Source organism: Leptopilina boulardi, unplaced genomic scaffold (assembly GCF_019393585.1).
Source record: "Leptopilina boulardi isolate dan_hultmark-lab unplaced genomic scaffold, ZJU_Lbou_2.1 LbouV2_154, whole genome shotgun sequence".
NCBI lineage: Eukaryota > Metazoa > Arthropoda > Insecta > Hymenoptera > Figitidae > Leptopilina > Leptopilina boulardi.
This window is the reverse complement of record NW_026137701.1, coordinates 377,249-396,900: the sequence shown is the minus strand read 5'-3', so window position 1 is coordinate 396,900 and position 19,652 is coordinate 377,249. Positions and strand designations below refer to the sequence as shown.

The 19,652-nt window shown below is 27.9% G+C and overlaps 1 protein-coding gene and 1 long non-coding RNA gene across 6 annotated transcripts in view; one reads left to right on the top strand and one right to left on the bottom strand.

Annotated features, from left to right (window-relative positions):
• LOC127276830 (uncharacterized) overlaps nt 1-19,652 on the bottom strand; it is an 89,729-nt gene that overhangs the window by 15,588 nt on the left and 54,489 nt on the right. The window lies entirely within an intron of this gene.
• Nucleotides 1-19,652, top strand: part of LOC127276826 (acetylcholinesterase-like) — a 105,387-nt gene that overhangs the window by 40,638 nt on the left and 45,097 nt on the right. For all 5 annotated transcript variants that reach the window (XM_051297492.1, XM_051297491.1, XM_051297490.1 and 2 more), the window contains 4 exons: nt 3,293-3,450; nt 16,722-17,063; nt 17,824-18,054; nt 19,188-19,479. In XM_051297492.1, coding sequence (XP_051153449.1) covers nt 16,733-17,063; nt 17,824-18,054; nt 19,188-19,479 — 854 coding nt within the window. In that variant the 5' untranslated portion in view covers nt 3,293-3,450; nt 16,722-16,732. The remainder of the gene's footprint in view (nt 1-3,292; nt 3,451-16,721; nt 17,064-17,823; nt 18,055-19,187; nt 19,480-19,652) is intronic.

Genomic DNA, 19,652 nt, shown 5'->3' with positions numbered 1-19,652 from the left:
TTCCAACTGTATGCAATTTGACATATCAGAATATAGCAGACCATCATCACTATTCCGGAAATGAAAATAGATATAGAATATATATGTTTGGTAACATTTATCAGTATTAAAAAGATATAAAAAATATGTGCGAGCTTTAATTCTCAGTATATAATATACTAGGGGGGTTTTGCGCGCCAACCACCTATTTAAATTTACTAAAAATTTTAAATATTATTTTGATTAAATTTATATTTAATAAAAAGTTTTTAAATTTTAACAGCAGAAATTTATTTATATTTTAATATGAACATAAACTAGATATATTTTAACTTGCATCACACCTATGACCTTTGACGTAAATTTGAGGCTATGTTCTCTCTTGACCTATGACCTTTGATATTTTAAGGGAGAGGGTTTATCTCTTGACTTCTGATAATAATTTTGAGGTTATGTCTGTCTTAACTCCTTCAAAAACTTTGGCTTTTGACATATGTCCATGATTTTTGAGGTTATGTTCGTTTTAAGCTATGATTCTGTCGTTTGACCTTGAGTATTGATGTTTTATTAATTTTTAACCTATGTTTTTGATATAGATAGTACAATCTCTGAAATTTTCGAGACAAATTCTGAACGGTACGCGATTTTGAACGCTTCGCGAGTTGAATGGTAGGCGAGTACAGCGAGTTCCCGCGTAGCGTCGAAATTCTCGCCTAGCGTTCATTCTTGAATCAGCGACGGCGGCGATATCTTTTTATAATATAGTAATGATATATATATGTATCAACCCCTTATTTTTTATTGGTTTTGTAGATGTTTGAGTTAATGTTTAAACAATTTCTGGCATTTAAAACTATTATTAATATTTTATTATTTATTTCTTTAAATGTCATTTACGATTTTTATTAACAATAATTTTTATTATTTTTAATTTTTAAAGCAAAATCTAACTAATTTTTTAAATTTTCCAGCTAAAATTTGACCTACATTTAAGGTTATGTTCGTTTTTTGGTCATTTTCCTTCAAAGTTTGACTTAAATTTTGAGGTTATGTTTGTTCCTTTGTCTTTTTGCGCCAAATTTTGGCCTAAATTTTGAGGTTATGTTTGTTTCTTGGTCGTTTCCCGACAAAATAACTTAACCTTAAAATTTAGTTCAATTTCGGCGGAAAATCCACCTCTCTTTCAACATAAGGAAGGAGGGGGGCCTTGCGACCATATTCACAGTCTTGAAACGAACATAACCTTTAAATTGAGGTCATTTTTGGCAGGTAATCTACCTCCACTTGCGGCTATATTGAAAGTCTTGAAATGAATAATTTATGTCATTTTTGACGGGAAATATGGAGAGAGATGAGGGAAGGGGGAACGACTTGCTGCTCTATTCAGAGTCTTGAAACAAACATAACCTCAGAATTTAGGTCACTTTTGGCGAGAAAAATACGGAGAGAGGGGAGGGGGAGGACTTTCGACCCTATTTAGTTTTGAAACGATCATAACCTTAAAATTTATGTCATTTTTGGCGGAAGACGGGGGACTTGCGGCTATATTGAAAGTCTTGAAATGAACATAACCTCAAAATTTATATCATTTTGGGGGGGAAATACGGAGAGAGGGTAAGGGAGGGGGGAGGACTTGCGGCCCTATTCAGAGTTTTGAAACGAACATAACCTTAAAATTTAGGTCATTTTATTTATATTCATATGGGTCATTCCATATCAAGTGTAACCAACTATTGTACTATCCATGTCGAAAACATGGGTTGGCTCACTCTTACCTAACCTTGTCAAAAACATGGGTTGGGTACACTTGACATAGAATGATCCATCCTTGTCAAAATTTCTAAAACAGCGGCGCGGTTGCGGCGAAATATTTTTATAATATAGAAAGATATATTTTATATAGCAAATAAATATTTATTTGTTTCGAATAAATTTTATTTTTTTCAAATAAACGCCAATAAAATATTTTTTTGGGGTGTACATTTCTAATTCACTTGAAACTCGTTACTCGAGAGTTATTGACTTCACTGATTACTAATCATTAATATTTTGAAAACATTGGGTTTTGTAAATGTAAATTGTCCGGCATTTTTTTTTTTTAATTTATTGAATACGCTTTATAAATTCAATTGCCACTTCTAAAAATTCTTGAGTAGTAATTTTTCAAAAGACGTTAAACTTGAGAATATATAGTTTTTTTTATTTGTAATAATTAATTTCATTGGGCATATTAATGGATAATTCCAAGTGTAATTTGTATCTTGAAATATATTTTAACTTTCAAGAATTTCCCTATTACTCTTGCCATAAATAATTGTCTTAATTTGCGTTTTTTCCCTACCATTTCTCGGAAACGTGACAAGTTGAAATGAATTTAGAAAGTGGAACATGCGCTTATTAGAAATTCCTGGATTATTTGAGTAATTTGTATTTGCGAGTATTATTCCAAGATGAGGTATAAGAATTCGCAAAGGGTAGAAGGGGGTATGTAAATTATATATAAGAATTACGAGAAGACAAAGCATGGAGAAGTAAAATGCAGTTTAGTGATAAAAAGCAAAAAGGGCACAAAATTAAAGTTTCATTATAAATCTTATAGCAAATTAATAATAGTAATTTAATAATTTTATAAATTATCAATTTATTATTATTAATATGGTTGTATAATTTAGTTTATAGATTTTACTTAAAATAACGATGAATTTATAAAATATTGTAAATTTTATATATAGAGTATAAATTTATTTAATTCTAACAAATAAACTTTTTATTTGCATAAAAAAAAATTATAAATAGAACCTTTACATCAAAAGTCAAATTTGTGCGTGAATACTTTGAAATTAAGTACTCGTAAATAGACTTTAGGCAATATTATCCTCGTGTTTGTGTGTAGTTGAATCATTCGCACTTCAAAGATACCGTCTGACCAAAACAAACTCTGTTCACTGAACAAATATGCCCGTCAAATTATACACAACTTTCAACCGTACTCTATCCCCAAAAGTAATTTATTTTTAAATGTTCTCTTTACAAATAAAATAATATACAAAATTTCTTTTTTAATTAAAAAAGTAAAAATTCCAAAAAATATTTAATATAGAGCATTTAATTAAATTATATAATAATTAAAATAAATTTAATTTAATATTTAATATTATAGAACAAGAAATTGAATGAGGCACAATATAAGAACACGTATTAAAAATTGAATAATAATAAGACATTGAAAAATGTTACAATTATATAAGATAGGAAAGAAAAAGAGTGGATTTCTTTTGAAGATTAACGAGTTGATGTTTTTTTTGCATTTCAGGCGAACGATGAACCGTAAATCGGGAATGTAGACGGAAAAAAAACGGATCTGCCCCTCGCAGGATCGAAGGAAGGTCCTTTCCTCCACCTTCTTCATCACTTCATCGTCACCTCATCCTTGACCACCAACCTCACATCCATTGCTTCGACTTGGAAACTGTGAGTATAATTTACTATGTCATTCTTTATATCTCACACATCGGAAAAAAAATTATAATCTCAATTATAGAATGGAAATATTTTTCTTTTAAATTTCTTTATATATTTTGTTTTTGTAGAATGAGAATAATTTTTTAATAAATAAAAAGAATTTTTTTTCTCATTTCAAAAGAATATAAACTAAAGTTTGACTTTTTACCTTTAAACTGCTGTAGCAGTCTTTTAGACCAATATCTAAACTTTTTTTTTTGATTATTTATTTTTCACATTTAAATTTAGCGACCCTTTAAATCTCTAAGTAACAAACTTTAGGTAAAGGCAATGAATTTCAAAAAAATCTTGCCTGCCATATTGGATCAGCCATTTTGAATTTTTAAAATCTAATTTCAAGTTCTTGTCATTTAACCATATTTGTCTCTAGTTTACTTTTCTTATAAATAGGAAATTTAAAATAAAATGTAGAAAATTATATTATACTCCAATTTATAAAAACTAAATTATATAAATACTAAAAAGAGAAAGTTTTATTTTTATTTGAAAACTTTTTCTCAATGCTAAAGAATAATTGTAAATATACGAATAAAATATTTATTTTTCAATTATAAGGGACCGAGAAATAAATATTTGCTGAGAATATGTAAACTTCCTCTTGAGTGAATTTTGCTTGTGCAAACTTTAGATCTCTTGGCCAAGGAGAAAAATGTCAAATTTAGCAACGAAAATGTAATCGTTCTAAAATCGAACAAAACAATATTTTTAAAGGAAGAAAAAAAATTGTTGACAAAATTTTATGCGAAAAATTTTTATTGATGTTGATTTTTTTTTTCTAAAGAAATAAAGTTGATATTTATCGTAGTGTCAGTAATTAAATTATTCGAATTTCTATTTTTGTTATTGAAGAAAACTCTCATCATGTTATAATAATTCTGTTTCTGAAGGTATATTTTATAATCCGTAGACAATGAATTGCTCATTCTGCGGACGTCCTGCAAAACTCATCCAGCTGGAATCTGGTTATATAATCGTATTATTAACTTTACTTACCTATATTCAATCACCGCAATTCAAATTGAATACTAAATGTATATTTCATACTTGCATTTGACAGTGCTATATTCAGCATGTTAATATGAGCATCTGGAAAGTAAAACAACACATAAAATTCTAAACGCCATATTCTAATGCAATGGGAGTCAGGAGTTTATGTGTTGTTTTACCTTCCAGCGGCTGATATATTTCTCTTCAAAATTTATTAATTTTCATAAAGTTATTGAATTTTTAAAAACTGGCATCCGATTTGTTATCAGGAACCTCTAAAATCTTTGAGTACTAAGTTTCATTTGATTCGATTCTTGCAATTAATTTTTACCTTTAAGTGTAGACTGTACGAGGGGGAATTTACTAGTTAAAAATGTGTACACTTGACTACCAGTAATACACCTCATATTACCCTTATTACTAAGCATTACACGTTATTACAGAGTATTACACATTATTACAGAGATATTACAGACTTTTTGCATTATTACAGTACCGTAATAACGCATTATTACACGGTATTACACAAGTATTACAGGAAGAGTGTACACTTGACTACCTGAGTAAATTCCTCCTCGAGACTGTAGCTTCTTCAGTGAGAATAGCATCAAATACTGAATTTTCACACAGTAAACTTGGTTGTATCTTTTTCTATTGCAACGTTTTGATGCACATAAGTTATATCAAAAAGAGATCGTTTTGTGTATAATTTTTAGAAATGATACATGAAACGGTTTCATTTTTTGATGCAAAAAATTTAATCAATTTATATCAATCATGGCCGAATTGAATCGACTCAAAATTAAACGAATTTTTTTCAGATATTTTGGTAATAGTACAATGGCGGAGACCATTTCACTATTTAATTTGAAAATGAAAATAACAGAAAATCAAAGACAATGTGCAATTCGATAATTAAAAAGTGACAGCTTATAAACATAACCTAAAATGCATGAGAAAAAATTTGTCGATAAAATCAATATAGCCGAGCTTTTTAGAAGGTAGATGGCAGCACTCGTCTATTTTCTTTCTTTAAATGTTTTCTGAATCGTTTTTATAAAAAGCAAAACTGCCATCTACCTTCTAAAAAGCTCGGCTATATTGATTTTATCGACAAATTTTTTCTCATGCATTTTAGGTTATGTTTATAAGCTGTCACTTTTTAATTATCGAATTGCACATTGTCTTTGATTTTCTGTTATTTTCATTTTCAAATTAAATAGTGAAATGGTCTCCGCCATTGTACTATTACCAAAATATCTGAAAAAAATTCGTTTAATTTTGAGTCGATTCAATTCGGCCATGATTGATAAAAATTGATTAAATTTTTTGCATCAAAAAATGAGACCGTTTCGTGTATCATTTCTAAAAATGATACACAAAACGATCTCTTTTTGATATAACTTATGTGCATCAAAACGTTGCAAAGATTTAATGCAATTTTTGGTCTCAATTTGATACTTTTAGGAAAACTGTGAGCATGTAATATTCTTAAATTCTTAAAATTCTTAAAAAATCGTCGTCGGATAAAATTAGGATAATAACGTGCTCTCTAAATCTGAATTCGTAGTTTTATACTGTAATGAAAGAGTGCGGATTCGTTTACCAATTGAATTAGTAACAGTTTTGACTCTTTTTTAGTAGAAAACTACTAATTCATGGAGTAAATCGTATTTTTTAATATTTTAAATTAGTAAGCCCATTTACTTCATGAATTACACAGGTTTACAGTGGAATTTTCAGTCGAACAAAACATTTTTTTTCGATTAATATGTGTTTTTTGAGTAAGAAAATCATATTTAAAATTTTTTTCCCTCGTGCAATTTTTTTGTAACAGCAAATAATCTCGATCGGATAAAAAATGACAATTCTACACTAGATTTATTGAACAAAGTACTTTTTCATTTTTAGTATATTTTCAAGTGATTTCGATCTGGTTTTTGGGGTCGATGATTACGAATTCGAGGTCAGTTTTTCAAAATTCATTTCTAATTACTAAAATTTTGTCCGCCATATTGGATCCGCCATTTTGAATTTTAAAAAACTAACCTCAAATTCGTAATCAACGACCCCGTAAACCCCCGAGTACACTGAAAGAAATGCTATCGAAATTTCAGCCATAAACTTATGGTTGAGATTTCTGGTTGAATTGGTTATACAGTCTGTCTAATTGGCAGGTAAGTTAGGTTATATTAGCCATGTGAAGTCTGATTCAGACATCTTGCTCTTTGGAAGTACTATTCGTTTGGTTGGATTACCCAAACTGTATAGCACTGACATATATCGAAATCACTTGAAAATATACTAAAAGTGAAAAAGTACTTTGTTCAATAAATCTAGTGTAGAATTGTCATTTTTTATCCGATCGAGGTCTATAAAGGCTTAAAAGTTTCGTAATTAAATATACTATTAATAAAAAAATTTAAAAGTTGCCTTTTTTTGATTGTTTGACTTTGAAAAAATTATCGAAAGTTAGACGAATGTCTAAAAATCATTAAAATATGCTTGAAATTTGAATTTTGATCGACTGTAACTCTGACAATTTTGATTGGATTTTATTGGTTGATCAATGGTTTGAAAGGTAATTTAATTATCTTTTAAATGCTGATTTATTTTTTACATTTGGATTAACTGCTTTCTCTACCGGTGACTTTAAATGACGTCACACCTGGAAAATGCATAATTTGCTGTTACAAAAAAATTGCACGAGGGAAAAAAATTTAAAATATGATTTTCTTACTCAAAAAACACACATTAATCGAAAAAAAAATGTTTTGTTCGAGTGACAAAAAAAAATTTGAAATTTGTAAACCTGTGTTAGTAGTTTTCTACTAGCAATTAGTAGTTTTCTACTAAAGAAGAGTCAAAACTGTTACTAATTCAATTGGTAAACGAATCCGCACTCTTTCATTAGTAGAAAACTACTATGTAATTCAGATTTAGAAAGTGTATGTTATAGTAACTAAAACTGTTAATTTTAAAATGTCCTAGTTTTTTTTTTATAAAAAAAATCGTAATGTAATTTTTTCAAAAATGGGGTTTAAAGCTGAAGAGTATAGTACTACACGATCCTTTTGTCGAAAATTGAAAAAAAAAATTTATCATAAATACTTCATTTACAAAAAATTCTGACGTGATGGAAGATTTTGAAGGTCAGATTCGTTTTCAGCATAAAAAAATCTAAAAGAATCACTCAAACTATCTTAGAAACTCACCCTCACAGGACTATGTTATCAATTGAAAATAAATAAAAATAAATTGTTACTTTTCATTGAATTATTGATTAGTATAATTTCACTAATTAAGATTTGTAGTCATGAAATATGTCACAGACAAAAAAGAATTATGATTTCTTGAAATTAAAAGTGTGGCATCAAGAAAAAATATTTACATAAAGTGATATGTTTGTATTGGATTTTACTGCGAGTAAAGAAAGAATATTTCAGGGTGTTTTCTTGAATTTTGGAAACGATTGCTTTCGGACAGCATCTTAAAGAGTATAAATAAAAGCAAAAGGTATGGCTTTATCGATCAGCTGGCGCAAGGATAACCCTCATCGTCTCCTTAGAGACTCCCCCTTTTATATTTCTCGTTCTATTTCGTTTCGAATATATACCCGCAGAGAGAAGAAAAAAAAAATGAAACGACAAAAACCACTGTACGAGTCTTGTCAAAGAGCCCTGCTCTCCACCCACCTATTCTAATTGAATCCAAGGGCTTCAATGCGCGCCACCACATTTCAAATAGTTCTATACTGTGTGCGTGCTTATTCAATGTTCTTTTCTATAGTATTTCAGAATTCCATATGGCTTTATCACCAAATCATAATTAATGTTCTTTATGAATAGTAATTAACGTTCATTTCTTTCATGTCGCTCTCAGCACCAACAAAACAGTTGTATAGTAACAAGCAAACAATTTTTTTTTTCAACCAACAATATTTCAGTTTTCTGATTCTTTTATTGCTATAATTAATTTTTATATCACTAATTAATTAACTTATATATAAATAATATACTTCATCACTAATTTTTCTATTTTGTTTTAACACCTGCATTGTTACACGGAAAAACTTTGTGCAAGAATCATTCCTAAATTTGTTCAGAAACTGAGGATATGAGAATAATTTAAGAAATCTTATTTATATTTTCTTTGAAAAATTCTAAGCAGTATTTCTATAAGAATTGTAGAGAAATTCAAGACAACTTCCTAAACTCACTACAGAAAGTCTTGAACTTGTTTTAGAATAAATTTTTACGTTTGCGATAAAAAAAATTTAATCTGGGAGGACTCGATCCCACGTCCTCGAGAGTCCAAAAACTGCGCTTTACATCTCTCAGCTACCTTAGCAGCTTATGGTATTATGCATTGGAAACATATTTGACGCAACCAATCCCTGCCTAGTGCTTGGTTACTGCACTGTGTCTTCTAAAACAGTTCAAGAAACTTTCAACGTCCAGTGACTGAGATATTCCGATCGCGGCATTAACAAGAAGTCTTCCAATGTCATAATAAAAATACAAGTATTTTCTTGAATGATTTTTGTATTTTTCTGTAAATTTTGCAGAATTTTTCTCGCGTCCTCAGTTCCTGAACAAATTTAGGAATGATTCTTGAACAAAGTTTTTCCGTGTAGAGAAAAAATTGATACTGACCACCAAAATGTCGAACATTTTTTTTTAATTTATGCGCGGAATTTCGTGAAACTTAGAATATAAGGGCTTTTGGGGTCGCTGAATTAAAATATGATCTGAAAAAAAGAATTCAAAATGCTATATCCAAAATGGCGGATATATATATTTTTTTAATTTATGCGGAATTTCATAAAACTTTTTATGTAAGGGTTTTTGGAGTCGCTGAAAATCCGTTAAAATTTTAAAAATTATGTCCGCCATTTTGAATTTGAAGGTCAAATTCGAACTCATCGACCCCAAAAACCCTTAAAAAACCTATAATGTGGATTAATTAAAAAAAATATATTTTCGTTGATTCAACAAAAATTTGGTTATTTCAAACAGATTTTTTTTAATATATTTCAATCTTTTTATAATTTAAAAATTTGTATAACATTTTTTAATTATTTTTTTAGTGAAGAAGTTAACTAATTAATTTGCTATTATTTGTCAAAAAAAAATTGATAGGTATTATATTCGTATATTTAGTTATAAAAATTGGCTGACAAAAGTGATTTAATAAGATAATATAATCAACAATAGAATACAAGAAATTAATTAAGTTTTAATGACTTAATTATCATTTTAATGACATTGTAATTACTCCGAAATAGTTAAAATTTAATTTTGCAAATGATTAATATCATCATATTATCATATTTAATAATGCTCTAATTCAATAAGACAATGAAATTTACGAGAAACGTTTCTTTGTTTGATTTAAATCGGTCTTTACTACTTACAGAACTTACTGTTTGAAATACATAGGAGAATATATAAATTCACCAGTCTTATGAATTTATACCAAAAAAAAAAGTTTAGAGTATTTTTAAAAATTAAATTTTTAATAAGGAAAATGAATTTTTAGTAAACATTTATTAATCTATTATATATATGAATGAGAAGTCAAAACTAATTTTACTTTTCATATAAAGGTCTTGGAAATCAATAATTACCTATAAATAATTTTCAGGATTAGTGCTGCCCACGAGACGAGACGAGATTTCTCGTCTCGGCCTGTATTAAAATTACGGGTATCGGTCTGGGTCTTGCACTATAAGAGAAAAATATTATTTGAACCAAAAATACAATTTTTTTTACTATTAATACAAATTTTTGTTTATTTGAAACAAAATTTGTTTGAATAAATCTAAATTAAAATTTGGTTTATTTTAATAAATTTGTTGATTGAAGTAAAGAATTTGATTGAACCAAATAAACATTCGATTGAATCAACCAAAAGTTACATACATTTATTTGGTTGATTTAACCAAAATTTGGTTGTTACAAACAAATTTTTTTTTTAGTGTGAACCAAATAATTTTTATTTGAATTAATTAAACTATTTTTGAACCAATAATTTCTGTATTTAAAAAAATACCATTTAAGTGATTCAAATTTAATATAAATGAATATTTATTTGATAATACATAGTCAAGTAACCAATTATATTTCAATCAAATACAGTTTATTTAATTAAATTCTAAAAAATATTTATATATAAATAATATTTATTTAAGTAAATATTTATTAGAATTGAATTTTTGATTAAATTTTACAAACGCATTTTAAATATATTATATATATATAGAGTTGGTTCTTTAACCCTAATGTCAGCAAAGTAGCTGAAGGGCTGTTTCTAAATGGTCACAGGCGAATTGCTCTGTGACGTATTGCACTGCAATGCACATATGTAAGCAATCCATGTAGATATACCGTTAAATTTGCCTTCCACTCAGTCCCCAGGCGAAGCATTTGTGATGTAGGTATACGCGCGGTAAATCGTTCTACTAACTAGTTACAAAGAGATAGTTCAAGCTTTCTCATATAACATAGAACTAATTTTAATTAAAACTGATTAAAATAATTTATATCCAATTTGCCAACAAGTTATTTCCACTAATTTCCCTCATTTATGAATGATAAATTTTCATTTCATTTTCGTTTTCTATATATATATATATATATATATATATATATATATATATTTATGATCAATTTTTTTCAAATTAAACTCTAAGAAATCTGAATTATTTAAATTAAAATATTTATATATGGGACAATCCATTATATTTCGAATGAAGTCGTCGCTGACTAATTTTTAAAAATTATAATACTTTGCAGGAATGATTTTGAAGTTATCAAAATCACGAAATGAAAAGAATTTTATTAAAATTTTAATTATTTATTGCAAAATATGAATTTAAAGTATATGAGGTGCTGAAAACTGTCAATTTTTTAGCCATTAGAAAATATGCAAAAATACGTAGAATTTACCATAAAAATAAAAAAATTTTTTTGTAATTTACTAAGAATGAATAAATTTATCATTATCAATTGATGTAATTATTTAAATATGTGAAATAATATATAAAATATGATTTTCAAGTTCGCCTGTCAAATAACCTAAATTTGCAAATTTCATCTATTAAATGTGAGAAAGAGAAGTCATTAAATTGAAAAAAACCTTACCAAATATAAAGTACCTGTGACTAACTTTTAGTTTTTCTTAGCACTTTTTTCCTTTTTTCTTCATAAATGTGAAATAAAAAGCAATAAAAATTTGCACTTTGCTTATTTTCACTATTTTCAAATGTAAATAACTTTCTTGGAGAAAACTGAAAAATTACAAAACTTGGGCAATATCTAATTGATCACTAACTACACACACTGGAAAAAAATTCGCTTTGGTCCCGAAGATACTTTTTGAGATAATTATGTTTAAATTTTTCACAATTTTTATAAGGTTAATGCATGTAGTTTTTTAAGGACGAAGTTAGGTTTTATTGGTTAAATATTTTGAACTACACGGAAAAAATTAATTCAGTATATTTTACAAAACTGTGACGGAGTAGCGGATACAGCTCTTTACGAAACTGAGTTTTGTAAAATGTGATGGATATTTTCGGATAAACTACAGAACTTTCGTTGTTTATGCTGAATATTTCTGGAGTTTATCCTGAATATTTCGTGACATTTTACAACACTCACAATCAGTTTCGTAAAGAGCTGTATCCGCTACTCCGTGATAGTTCTGTAAAATCTACTGAATTCATTTTTTCCGTGTAACTTCAATTTTATAAAAATCACATGCATTAACCTGATAAAAATTGTGAAAAGTTTAAACTTAATTATCTCAAAAAGTATCTTCGGGACCAAAGCGAATTTTTTTCCAGTGTGTGTAGTTAGTGATCAATTAGATATTGCCCAAGTTTTGTAATTTTTCCGTTTTCTCCAAGAAAGTTATTTACATTTGAAAATAGTGAAAATAAGCAAAGTGCAAATTTTTATTGCTTTTTATTTCACATTTATGAAGAAAAAAGGAAAAAAGTGCTAAGAAAAACTAAAAGTTAGTCACAGGTACTTTATATTTGGTAAGGTTTTTTTCAATTTAATGACTTCTCTTTCTCACATTTAATAGATGAAATTTGCAAATTTAGGTTATTTGACAGTCGAACTTGAAAATCATATTTTATATATTATTTCACATATTTAAATAATTACATCAATTGATAATGATAAATTTATTCATTCTTAGTAAATTACAAAAAAAATTTTTTATTTTTATGGTAAATTCTACGTATTTTTGCATATTTTCTAATGGCTAAAAAATTGACAGTTTTCAGCACCTCATATACTTTAAATTCATATTTTGCAATAAATAATTAAAATTTTAATAAAATTCTTTTCATTTCGTGATTTTGATAACTTCAAAATCATTCCTGCAAAGTATTATAATTTTTAAAAATTAGTCAGCGACGACTTCATTCGAAATATAATGGATTGTCCCATATTTAATAAAAGAATTCTAATAAATTATAAAAATATGTGAATCGATCAATTTTTCCGAGTTAAATCAATTCAACACTGAAAAAAAAAAATTTATTTGATTGAAATAATCGGTCACTTGACTATTATCAAATGAATATTTATCTGTATTCAATAATTATTATTTGAGTCAATTAAATAGTATTTGTTTCAAATTTGTTTAATTAAAAAATAAATTATTTGGTTCAAGTAAATATTTATTTGATAATAGTCAAGTAACGGATTATTAGAATCAAATAAATTTTTTTTTAGTGTAATAATAAATGTTCTCAGAATCTTTAAAATATATATTTTTTTTTAATTTTTTAATATTCCAAAGAAATTTTTTTATATTTGATAAATTTAAAGAAATAAAATTAATTTAAATCAATTTTGGAAAATCTAAATATATACGAATTTCAGAAAAAATTATGTTGAGTCAAAATCATCAAAAATTATGAACAATTCAAATTGTTTTTAATAAATAATTTTTTAACAACATTATTATTTATTTTGTTCTAAGCTGTAAGAAAAAAAATTATTATTTGATGAAATAAAGTCGTCAGATTAATAGTCGACTTATAAGATATAAATTTGATTCTGATTTGTCCTTTCGTTCTGTTATGAAAAATCTCGCGAGGCATTGAGAATATATAATTAGATTTTCCAAAATTAATTGAAATTAATTTTTTCTAATATTTTTGTTTGCGTTAAAATCCATTTTTTATAGTTTCAAGTTATGTTGCGGTCACTATCCTCCTTAAATATTACACAGTAAAAAATAATCTTATTTTAAAGATTGAAATGAGTATATAATAAGAGAGTTTATATTAGTAAAGCAAAAATTTGTTTAAAGAAATCGATATGAAATTGACTCTTTTTTATATTTTTTACAATTGGGAGTTTCAATTCTTCAAAAAAAAATTCTACAATTATTTTAAATTCCAAATCGAAAAATATTTTTAATTCCAATTCCAACAAAAAAAATGCACTAATAAAAAACGTATATCCAATAGATTTAATCAATAATTTAAGAAGCTATAATAATATAAAAATATTATAAAAAATAATAATAATAAAATATTAAAAAATAATAAAATTATCATTTCGTTAAAAAAAATAATTTCGTTTTATTTGTATAGTAAAATGAATAAAATATGAATATATAAACAGATTTTGTAGATTGATAAATAAAATTTGTAAAGAGATGTGAAAATATAAATGGTTATACATCAATAATAATATTCTGTTATATATCATATCGGTGTGGACCGAGTCAGAATTCCATTAAAGTTTGATTATATCATCTTTGCGGAGTAAATTCTTTGTGAAAGAAGTGACGATTTTTGATTATATACACGAATCGACAGACCCAAACGTGTTATCGACAGAGGAAAATTAAACTACTAGCTGCGCCAAAGCCGAATGACCTCGAACTCGATAGCAACCTGAATAAATCAGATGTCCAGTGTGAAAATCCACACGAGACCGAGAAAGATATTGTCACGAGGTGACGACCAAGTGAACAATAAATGTATTTGAATCAGAGCCAAATTAGTATTTCATTTGTATTCATTTGTCCACACAGAGATTCATGAAAACACATGAAAGACAAAATGTAATTCGCCTTGTTTATATAGCGCGAACTTGTCATTTATATGTGACAGTCCCCGAGAGAAGGGACCTTAGCTCACCAGAGGTCAATATTGAGTTTTATATGGTAAATGATAGATTTTGAATTGCTTTTTCACATGCAAAAGTCAAAAACTGATTAGGATAATTGCTTTTGACACAATAACATTTTGAAGATGGGTATGTCAAGCGCATTTCGAGGCGGATTGTGGCACTCAAGAAATCAGCCCCACTACTTTACTTACACAACTATACTCTCGTACGTGAGCTTCGCGTACGTGAGACCCGAAGATACACGAAGTAGACGAAGCTCACGTATACAGAAACACAACGTTGTGTTAGTGTGGTGGGGGGACTTTTCAGAAGTTCCGCCCTACTCTTCGAGTTCAGCGTTTCTGCTTCTTCTTCAAACGCTTGCCCTGTGAAATTCGTTTTGGTGAGCTAAGGTCCCTTCTCTCGGGGACTGTCACATATATTCTCATTTTTAAATTATTGATTTCTGTTTCACGTGAAAAAGTATAAAAACAAACATTGAAAAAAATCCATTTTTGTACGACTACGAAATAAAATGCTTGCAGCAACCTTGCGGCAATATTGCCAATCTTGCCGCAAGCTTAAAATTTTCCATCTGACCCAAGTTTGCATGGTAAGTTTACCGAAAGATTGCAGTGTAAGGTTACTGCAAGATTGCACAATAATATTATCGCAAGATTGCTCAATAAGCTTGCACGGTAAGCTTGTAGCAAGGTTAGTGCATGGTTGCCAAATAACTTTGCTTTGAACCTACAAATTTTTTTTTTTAATGTTTTGTCTAATTTATATAATAAAATTATAGAAATTAGACGAAACATTTTTAAAAAAAATTTTTAGGTTCAAAGCAAAGTTATTTGCAACCTTGCTACAAGCTTACCGTGACAGCTTACTGAGCAATCTTACGATAATCTTATTGTGCAATCTTGCAGTAACCTTACACTGAAATCTCTCGGTAAGCTCCCCCACAGCACCGAAAGTTTCGGTGCTGTGAGGCTTACCATGCAAGCTTGGGTTAGGTGGGATATTTGAAGCTTGCGGCAAGTTTGCCGTGCAAGGTTGGCAATATTTGCGCAGCAAGATTGCTGCAAGCTTATGTGCTATCTGGGCATGTGTACGCGATATTGCCGATTACTGAAACTTTGCACCGGAAAAAATGAAAACATAACCTCAATCATAGATAAAGAATTGTTTAAGAATTGTGGTGAACCAACAATTGTTGAACACTTCTTCACCTATGATTGAGGTTATGTTTTGATATTATTCCGGTGCAAAACTTCAGTAATTGTCAATACCGCGTTCACAGGCCATCACTACAATAAAAAAAACTCCTGAAATGGCATATAATAATTATTGACAAAAAAATTAAATTCAATTTTTTGTCAATTCTAATAGAAAAAAAGTACGCTGATTACGAATCCAATGTGAATTAAAAATTTTCAAAATTCAAGATAGTAGACTATTTTTTTTAATTTATTAGCACAGGTGGCTGGAAGGAAAAAGAAGTTTACCTACGATGCCCCTGCTGCTCAATGGTATCAGGTGATTCCATAGTATCCCCTAAGTATTTACAAATAAATAAAGTGAACTCAAAAAATATTTGCCACATTTATAATAAATATAATAAGATATACGGTTAAGGAAAAAATATATATTTAACACAATGAAATACCAATTATACCATTTTTTGTTATGGTCACAGAATTTTTAAATGTGCTTAGAAGAAAAGTCCACTACATGTAGTGACCATTCTGTGACCATAACAAAAAATGGTATAATTGGTATTTCATTGTGTTAAATATATATTTTTTCCTTAACCGTATATCTTATTATATTTATTATAAATGTGGCAAATATTTTTTGAGTTCACTTTATTTATTTGTAAATACTTAGGGGATACTATGGAATCACCTGATACCATTGAGCAGCAGGGGCATCGTAGGTAAACTTTTTTTTTCTTCCAGCCACCTGTGTTAGTTTTATTTAAAAATCGTTATTCGAAGGATGTTTGATGTGGTTAATTATATAAAAATCCAATATAATTTTTTGAAAATGAAAAATAATCGAAATTCAATGTGATTTATTGTATAGGCGAGGACACGATGCCGAATAATCAAAGAAAGATTGAACCAAGAGTGGAGACACTGTTGGTGGTGATGTTCCTGATAACGGTTGGCCTTGACCTTGCAAGGTGTTCGCCACCTCACAGAAGTAGACACCATGCGGATTTGTCGCACGAGGAACCGAAGAATATGAGATCGATAGAGGTCAACGAGGAGTTACCGCGAGCTGAGCCGCTTGGCTCGATCCCGGAGGACGATCATCTGATCGTTCAAACACGAACGGGTCGGGTGAAGGGTATGACCTTGACTGCTACAACTGGCAAAAAGGTCGATGCTTGGTTCGGCATCCCTTATGCACAAAAACCCATTGGTAAGTTTTTGTCTTATATATATATATAGGTATATATTTTACGTGTACACTCAGAGAAAAGATTTCTTTGATTTAAAGAAACCAGTTTCTTTAAATTGTTTTCTTTGATTCAAAATAAAATTTTCTTTGAAACAAAAAAAAGCTTCTTAGTTTCAAAGAAAATTTCTTTGATTCAAAAATCATTTTCTTTGAATAAAAGAAATTAGTGCATTAAATCGAAAAAATTATATGACCCATAATATTATACAATATATTTATAATTCCAGAAAAATACAAAAACTTATTTTTTAATCAAATAAACTTACTTTAACACATTTGTATAAAAAACTGTGAAGCTCCAAAATTGAAGTTACAGATCAAAGAACAATTTATAATTTTTTTTAAACTAGAAATCATTGGCCTGTAAATTTAAAATTATTACTATTAAAGTTTTGAAATTCATTTTTCTGGCAGGTATTTTTGTATATTTTTTATGAAAATTTTTACCTAAAGAAAACAAAACTTCAAAACATTTTTTTTTTATTCAGGATGCTGAAGATTTCGAGTTTTAAAAAGTTATAACCAGTTTTTTTTATCTGAAGACCCTCAATTTTCTTTTTAACAGAAAACTTACATAAATTAATTTTATTAAAATTTCTTAATTTTAAGAAATAGGTATAGAAAATTTGGATTTTTATTAAAAAAAAAAAAAATTTGATCCAATTTTTATGTATTTTATGTTAATAAATAAATTAATATATGATAATTTATTATTTTTAAGGTTCATTAAGGTTTCGACATCCAAGGCCAGCAGAATCTTGGCAAGGAGTTCTTAACGCGACTTCACTGCCGAACAGTTGTGTTCAAATTCTAGACACCGTCTTTGGGGATTTCGCCGGAGCAACAATGTGGAATCCTAATACAGCACTTAGTGAGGATTGTCTTTATGTAAATGTAGTAGTTCCGCGACCCAGGCCTACTAATGCCGCTGTCATGGTATGGATATTCGGTGGTGAGTTTCTTTAATAACTTTATTAACAATTCTATTAAATTTTAAAATTTTATTATTTATTCTAGAAACTTTAATTTTTGCATTTATTAATGATCGATTTCACGTCAAAAATTCGGTTAAAAACAATTTATTTTTTCGTTCTTTACAGAAAAGTTTTTTTTTTTTTATATATAAGTGCCCAAATTTTTGAGTTATAAATTTATGAAACTTTGATTTTTTCAATGATCCGAAAGCAAAAAAAAAATTAATTTGTTTATAAAAAATTGTTATTTTTCTTTAATAAAAATTGACAATTTTCTTTTCGTTAATATTATTTCAAAGTTCAAAAGTCAATCCATTATTATATCATTTAAAGTCGTTCTGACCTATTTTTAGAACCTTATAATTCGTAATAATCATTTTTCAAATCCGAATAATTAATTTTTGACAATTATTTAATAAAATTTTATATACCTATTTACATTGGAATTTTAATTTTAAATATAAGTTGCATGAAAAAAAAAAAGATTTATTTTCCAGCTGTAAAGATTTAATAAAAAAGCAAAGAAATAATATTGGTTATTAATTTCTTCATTGATAATTGTTCAAAATAGTCTAATTTATATATAATAATCTATTATTGTAATGTATAAAAAAGATGATAATATTCGATGAAAATTAATTTTTAAACAAAAATTTCCAAAATTTATAACTCGTTAATTCTTATAAAAACTTATAAAAAAAACATACGTATATTTTTTTTCTGTAAAGAACGAAAAAATGTGTTTAACCGAATTAAAAAGGTCGACTATAAATTTGATGAGGAATCACCCATTTATAATAATTTATAAAAAAATTAATTCTGAGTGTTCTTGTCAGGAATTCAAAAAACATTGCAATAATCAAATAAAGGAATATTCAATTTTAAAAAGTCAAGATGAAAATTCCCCCAAAAAAAAATTTTTTATTTAGAATTGTTTTGTTAGAAAAATTAATTTTTTTTGTATTAGTATAGGTACACTATAAATATGTAGATACAATGTGGTTTAAAATCCTTTAGTAATGTGAAGTTATTGCGAAACAGAAAGATATAAAAAAAAGTAAATTGTTCAGTGTTGGAAGGTGGTTGTTGGATCACCATAGATTACTTTCAGGTGGTTTCTACTCCGGGTCGGCAACCCTGGACGTCTATGATCATAGGACCCTTGTATCTGAGGAAAACATTATCTTAGTGTCAATGCAGTATCGAGTCGCTAGTCTCGGTTTTCTTTACTTTGGGACCTACGACGTGCCGGGCAATGCCGGCCTGTTCGATCAACTTATGGCACTTCAATGGGTACATGACAATATTGCATTTTTTGGAGGAAATCCAGACAACGTCACACTCTTTGGTGAAAGTGCCGGTGCTGTTTCTGTGTCAATGCACTTACTATCACCTTTATCTAGGTAAATCAATCCATACAATAAACCCCTTTTATAATTTATTATTAAAACACGTCATAAATGAGCAAAAAAAAAATGCAATACATTCTTTTTATAAAGTAATATACTTATATGATAAGAGTATATAATGATTTTAAGATAAAATTTATCTTATTTTATATAAAAAAATAAATTTT